This window comes from Cydia pomonella, unplaced genomic scaffold (assembly GCF_033807575.1).
Source record: "Cydia pomonella isolate Wapato2018A unplaced genomic scaffold, ilCydPomo1 PGA_scaffold_202, whole genome shotgun sequence".
Lineage (NCBI taxonomy): Eukaryota > Metazoa > Arthropoda > Insecta > Lepidoptera > Tortricidae > Cydia > Cydia pomonella.
In genome coordinates this window covers 61,043-68,269 of record NW_026907842.1, presented here as the reverse complement: position 1 = coordinate 68,269, position 7,227 = coordinate 61,043, and the positions used below count along the sequence as shown (strand labels likewise).

The following is a 7,227-nucleotide window of genomic DNA, read 5'->3' as shown; positions in this document are numbered from 1 at the left end:
GCTGAGAGTTACAAGGAACAAATTGATAATTTATTAAAGAAAAAGTACGCCGAGCCACTGCAGGAGCCGCCAGATAGCAAGATAGCGTGGGTGTTGCCGCATTTTGCGGTAACTAATCCGAATAAACCGGGAAAGATAAGGCTAGTCTTCGACGCTGCGTGTCGCGTTCAAGGGAAATGCCTAAACGATTTTCTTTTGGAAGGACCGGATCTACTACAGTCAATTATAGGGATTCTCTTTCGGTTCCGCGAAGGGCAATTTGCAGTTGTGGCGGATCTACAGGAAATGTTCCTCCAAGTAAAAATAAGGGCCGAGGATCAACCGTCACAAATGTTCATTTGGAGAGGGGACCGCCGGACAGGGAATCCGCAATTTTATAAAATGACGAGCATGCTTTTTGGTGCAGCAAGCTCACCATTCCTGGCCCATAGCGTCAGAAATAGAAACGCTATGGACAACGCTGATGAGTTCCCGGATGCTGTGGAAGACATCACACGTAATCATTACATGGACGATTACGTAGCCAGCTACCCGGATGAGAAGGAACTCTTACATCGTGCTACGCAAGTTGCGTCGTCTCACGCCAAGGGAGGGTTCCAGTTACGAGGGTGGACTTCAAACAGTGTGAAGCTACTCCAGCAGATCCCGACGGAGTTACACGCAAGTACACCGGCACAGCTCGGCAAAGGCAAGGAAAATAAGATCCTCGGGATGTACTGGAACCCTGAAACCGACCAGTTGGGTTTCAACACAACAATGATAAGGGTACCGGCCGAAGTGAAGGAAATGATACAGACGCCTACGAAGAGGCAAATGTTATCGGCCGTGATGTCAGTATATGACCCGCTGGGGCTGTTAAGCCACTATACTATAACAGCAAAAGTTCAGCTGCAAAATCTGTGGGCCAAGAAGCTGGACTGGGACTCTCCACTGCCAGAAGAGGATAAGCGTGACTTCGAGGCCTGGCTGCGAGCTCTGGATAGCGTCGCGAAGCTCAGGATACCAAGATGCTATCTTTCAACGGGGGCAGTGGCGAGAAGGGAACTACATGTGTTCGTGGACGCCAGCACCAAAGCATACGCATGCGTGGCGTACTGGCGAGTAGCCTCAAATGGCGGGGAGGCACAAGTGAGCCTAATCGCGGCAAAAAGTAAGGTTGGGCCAACGAGGCAACTCAGCATACCACGCATGGAACTTCAGTCGGCGCTCATCGGGTCAAGGCTACAGCAGACCATCCGAGAGGAGCATCGTCTGACACCAGATCAGGTCATCAAGTGGACGGAAATCTGCCGCGCAATGTGTGGCCACGCGGCATCGTCACCCAGGTGTACCCAGGACCGGATGGTGGAATACGATCGGCTGACGTGCAAACCCGAGGAGGCGTGTTCCGGAGGCCCGTCACAAAGTTGGCTGTCCTACCGTTGCAACAGGAGCAGTCGCAGGAGCGTCAGCGGGGGCAGACTGTTACGGACAGCATGGACCCCTGCCGAGACGAATACTCGGACGGTACAGACCCGGGCCGGAAAGAATTACCTAACGCGTAAAACTAGATAAAATAGCTATAGGGTGCCTAGCTATAGGATAGGAATAAGTTGACACAAACACACTTTGTATGATTGACTTGTCGGTCGATTGACTAGAAACAGGATAAAATTGTGGTCGCTATGAAAATAGCGTTTTGTGTCAGCTTGTTACGTGACGTCATCACCGCGGGTGAGCGGCCGGTGCGATCGCTGCGGAAGCCGGAAGCGTACTGAGCGGCGCGGACCTCGGTGCGCGGTATTTATATGTTCGGGTCGAGGCGACCCAATTTCACCTGATTTCTCCCAAGTTAGGCTTTCCCCAGGGATCGTAGTGACCTGTATAGATAGAACATAGGATTAGCTATCCGTAGACACAAACATTGTAAGCATTGGGCCTAGAATTATCGAGATATTATTTTTGTATGGAGTTGAACTATCGATGAAGATAATTCTTATATTCATGAATATTTTCAGCTGAAACTGGTATAATAGGGTAGATCTTCGTAAATGCTTTCTAAAAAGGTACGGTTCATCACTGAAAACCTCAGGGTTCCCGAGATAAACCCGAAAAGGTGGTTAAATACGGGGAAAGTTCTACGCCCAATGCGAGAAAGAGATAGCACAAGAAAGAGAAGTCCACGTAACGAGGCCGTTCTCGAATTATCTGGAGTTACTTTCGAGACCTCGTATTCGCCCTATATAAGCAGGCGAGATACGGCCTGCGGACAGTGAGTTAGTACAGTCAGTTCAGTTCAAGCGATCGGAAAACAAAAAGGAAAAGTGAGGAAAAAGTGAAAGTGCCCTAAAGTTGTGATCAGTATTAGTGGTAATAGTGGTTTTAGTGCTAGTTACGTGGACCGCTTAGTTATTTTACCTTAGTAAGTACTAGAATAACGTTATAGTGAAAGTGCCTATAGTGTTAGTGTTTAGTGCTTAAGTTTGGTGCCTAAGGTCTAGACTAAGTGTGTGCTAGTGCAAAATAAATAAGAATCTAATTAAGTGGTGTTTGTTTGACGCTCCAACTACGTCCCACCGTGGGAGGAATTGGATTTCCGAACCAGCAGGCTCCGTAAATAAATATTAAACTGAGTTATCGCTGAGAGCTGACTCCAGGGTGTCCTCTGGCGGTTACAACGTATATGTTTGATGAAAAAAAAATTTTTTAAATTTTATGACGTATTAAAAAAAAACTACTCACTAGATCTCGTTCAAAACAATTTTCGGTGGAAGTTTGCATGGTAATGTATATCATATATTTTTTTTAGATTTTTCATTCTGTTATTTTAGAAGTTACAGGGGGGGGGGGACACTTTTTTCACTTTGGAAGGTTCTCTCGCGCAAACTATTCAGTTTAGAAAAAAAATGATATTAGAAACATTAATATCATTTTTGAAGACCTATCCATAGATACCCCACACGTATGGGTATGATGAAAAAATTTTTTTTTTTTTAATTTCATGACGTATTAAAAAAAAACTACTTACTAGATCTCGTTCAAACCAATTTTCGGTGGAAGTTTATATGGCAATGTATATCATATATTTTTTTTAGATTTTTTATTCTGTTATTTTAGAAGTTACGGGGGGGGGACACACTTTTTTTCACTTTGGAAGGTTCTCTCGCGCAAACTATTCAGTTTAGAAAAAAATGATATTAGAAACATTAATATCATTTTTGAAGACCTATCCATAGATACCCCACACGTATGGGTATGATGAAAAAAAATTTTTTTTTTAAATTTCATGACGTATTAAAAAAAAACTACTTACTAGATCTCGTTCAAACCAATTTTCGGTGGAAGTTTACATGGCAATGTATATCATATATTTTTTTTAGATTTTTCATTCTGTTATTTTAGAAGTTACGGGGGGGGGGGACACACATTTTACCACTTTGGAAGTGTCTCTCGCGCAAACTATTCATTTTAGAAAAAAATGATATTAGAAACCTCAATATCATTTTTGAAGACCTATCCATAGATACCCCACACGTATGGGTTTGATGAAAAAAGATTTTTTGAGTTTCAGTTCTAAGTATGGGGAACCCCCAAAATTTATTGTTTTTTTTCTATTTTTGTGTAAACATCCTAATGCGGTTCATAGAATACATCTACTTACCAAGTTTGAACAGTACAGCTCTTATAGTTTCGGAAAAAAGTGGCTGTGACAGAATCGGACAGACAGACGGACATGACGAATCTATAAGGGTTCCGTTTTTTGCCATTTGGCTACGGAACCCTAAAAAAGGCCCGATCCGAACTTTACGTTAGCGTCGTAATACGTCAAAAATTTGTCAAAGATTCGATATGGATTGTATATATCAGTGTCCAAAGTGACGTTTTTGTTTGAAGAAACGTCATGTTTGACACTGACATATCTAATCCATATCGTATTTTGCAAATATTTAACTATTTCAAAGTTCGAATCGGGCCAAAGTTTTATTTCGCGACAAATATTTTCCAACAGTTCAATTTTTCTCATATACATACTTACCTATTGATCAGATTTGAATTTAGCAAATGATCATTTCCCAAAGAATAATTTAGGCAACTTTCATTAGACCACCTGTTTTATTACCAAATGTTTAACTTGGATTAAAAATGTTTAAAATATTTTTATTTTGTACATGTAACTAAAAGGTTTGTTTTTTATCCAAAGTAATGTTATAGTCAAAAATGATTTTGGGGTAATAAATGCGTAGATACATCATCCACGGCTCCGACTATCCTTAGTCAAATGAATCTAATACTCAATGGTCATAATGCTCATTAGACATTTGCACCAAAACAGACTGTTGTCAGAAAAGCAAATCCCACCAAAAACATTTTTGATATTTGTTGAGTTGGGAAATTATTTGGCATATGGCATACATTATGCCAACTTTGAGGTTTATACGTTTAACCGTTCGTTTCTGAGATACAATAAAACAAAAAGTAAACAAGTGTGTGTCGGACCACGCATAATGAAGGGTTCCGTACCTTCACACAATAGAAAAAGTCATACAAGGAAAAGAATGCATATTCGCGGCACTTAGTCGTTTTAAATAATAATAACCGGCCAAGAGCATGTCGGGCCACGCTCAGTGTAGGGTTCCGTAGTTACTCTTCCGTCACAATAAGCTAAACTGGAGCTTAAAGTATAGTAAATTGTTAACCAAGGGATGAAACGGTACCTTTCACCCGAGTTAAACAAATAGGCAAATTTGCATAATCAGTACCTAATTAAAGTAAGTCTTTTTACTCTGAAGGGAAAACTTTTTGCGATAACTCAAAAACAGCTAAACAGATCATGTCCGCTATAGTTTTCATTTAATGTCTTTTTTAAGCTCTACTTCCACGATTTTTTTCATATTTTTTGGACCTATGGCTCAAAAGTTAGAGGGGGGGGACACATTTTTTTTTTCTTTCGGAGCGATTATCTCCGAATATATTCACTTTACCAAAAAATGTTTGTTGAAAACCCCTATTAGTTTTGAAAGACCTTTCCAACGATACCCCACACTCTAGGGTTAAAGTGAAAAAAAATTCACCCCCACTTTACGTGTAGGGGAGGTACCCTCAAAAAAAATATTTTTTTAGATTTTATTGTACGACTTTGTCGGCTTTATTGATTTATATATCCATGCCGAATTTCAGCTTTCTAGCACTAACGACCACGGAGCAAAGCCTCGGACAGACAGACAGACGGACAGACAGACGGACATGGCGAAACTATAAGGGTTCCTAGTTGACTATGGAACCCTAAAAACCACATTTTTTTTACTTTCGGATCGATTATTTCCGAAAATATTCACTTCATCAAATACCTATCGAATGTGCTACAATGTTGATTTTATTTGAAAAAAAAAAAAATTATTCGACTTCTTTGTATTAAAAGAGCAAGAAACAAGCTTTAGCATTGATAAAAACCAGTTTCACCTCGAAGTTTATTCTTCCTCACTTAACGAAAGAGACTTTCGCTTCTTTTCTTCTGTAAAGGCATTAAAATAATTCAAGGACCTCACTTAAACCGGCTCTGTAAGCTGTACACCACGCGAGTCTTGCTTTGCATTCCCAACAACTGAATAAACGCATGGCTCTAAACTTTGTCATTTTTCAATACATATCGAAAAATACTTATTTTTGTGATATTTATTGAATACGAATGTCCGTGTCATTATCGATACCTACTTCTTAGAAAAAGTTTACGAGCATCGGTTGAGAAATGCGACCTGTCGAGGGGAATAGCCAGACAGACGTATGTGTTTTTGACCAAAACGAAACGGAGACGCTTCGCGCTCGCTTGATCAATGACTTTCCTTTTAAAACATTATTTTAATGCAAATATAATATGATGAGGCTTTATCCAAAGCTGTATAATAATAAGAGGTTTCCATACCGCAACATGTAGTCTCTAATTTCTCCAGTCCTCATTAAAATTGTGTCGGAAAACAGGACGATAATATTATAATGGCAGGAAATAAAGTGATACATAATTTCATTCGAAAATTGTAATAAATAAATTGTTTTTTCTTTGGTTACTTAATGGTGGTAGTAAGCGGGACCGGCATAGACGGGCGCAGCCTTGATGACGACAGGGGCGGCTTTAATGACGGCGGGCGCGTGCGTGGGGGCAGTGTTATGCACCACCGCGTTAAAGCCATTGTGGTCGTCAGCGGTGTACTCCACGGTGCGGATGGAGCCGTTAGCCTCGTGGAAAGAGTAAGAGCCCTTCACGACATCTCCGTCGCGGGTCTCCTGCTGGGACTTGTTGTCGCCTGTGTGGTCGTCAGCCACAGAGTAGGTGTACTCGTATTTGGGGTAAGCCTGAAACGTCAAAGTTTTGTAACATATGTATTTTATAGGTGTTAATATTAAAAAACGTAACTTAGATTTTTTTATAGCAACTTACAATTTCTTCTTCGTGGTGGGCAACAACTTTAGCAACAGGGGCGGTGTAGTGGACAGCGGCAGGAGCAGCATGGTAGGTGATGGGGGCGGGAGCAGCATGGTAGGTCACGGGAGCGGGAGCGACGTGGTAGGCGACGTGAGCGGGAGCTCCGTGGTAGGCGACAGGGGCAGCCACCAGCTTGTGGGCCAGCTGGGGCTGGTCGTGGCGCACGATGCTCTGCGAGGAGACAGCGGCGGCCGAGGAATAGTGCGGCTCAACCAGGAGACCGGCCTGAGCTACAGCCGCGAAGGCGCACAAAATTACGATCTAGAACAATATCATTGTATGTAAAGTAAATGATATTTAAGCTGTAAAATTAACATAATATTGTTTGTCTCACTTACTTGGGAGAACATAATTGGTTATGCTTCAGTTACGACTAATATGTAAATGGTGCCTGTTTAGTTCAGAGTTCTAGTTTTATACTTGCTACTCGTATCAATTGATGTCGCGAGAATATCAACAGACAGTAGCGCAACGTAACCTTGCCTGGGGTCAAATATACATATCATATGGACCTAGGCACAGGTTTTTACTTTCATTGCGTGCAAATTTGAAAGTTGACGTTGGCAGCAGCATACCTGTTTATTTTTTTTTATTTATTTAGACTTTATTGCACACATAAAGAAAAACGTACAAATGGCATTCTCTACCAGTCAACCATTGGGTCAAACAGAGACATTTGTGTATGTTGGTGCAGGAAAAATTAATAACAAATAATAAGGAAAAATCTAAACGTGAAGTCAAATAATGTTAAAAATATATAAATAGTTAAA

General features: G+C 41.2%; 2 protein-coding genes across 2 annotated transcripts; one reads left to right on the top strand and one right to left on the bottom strand.

The window, feature by feature from the left end:
* Window positions 1-381: 381 nt before the first annotated feature.
* On the top strand, window positions 382-4,254 carry LOC133533703 (uncharacterized). Its single transcript, XM_061872735.1, has 2 exons — window positions 382-1,463; window positions 4,224-4,254. Exons 1-2 carry the CDS (start codon window positions 382-384, stop codon window positions 4,252-4,254), a joined length of 1,113 nt encoding a protein of 370 aa, XP_061728719.1.
* Window positions 4,255-5,275: 1,021 nt separating this feature from the next.
* On the bottom strand, window positions 5,276-7,029 carry LOC133533721 (cuticle protein 8-like). The gene is made up of 3 exons (XM_061872755.1): window positions 6,796-7,029; window positions 6,413-6,718; window positions 5,276-6,327 (listed from the first exon to the last, which is right to left on the bottom strand). The coding sequence occupies exons 1-3, from the start codon at window positions 6,805-6,807 to the stop codon at window positions 6,043-6,045; spliced, it is 603 nt and encodes a 200-aa protein (XP_061728739.1). The 5' UTR covers window positions 6,808-7,029; the 3' UTR covers window positions 5,276-6,042.
* Window positions 7,030-7,227: the final 198 nt, after the last annotated feature.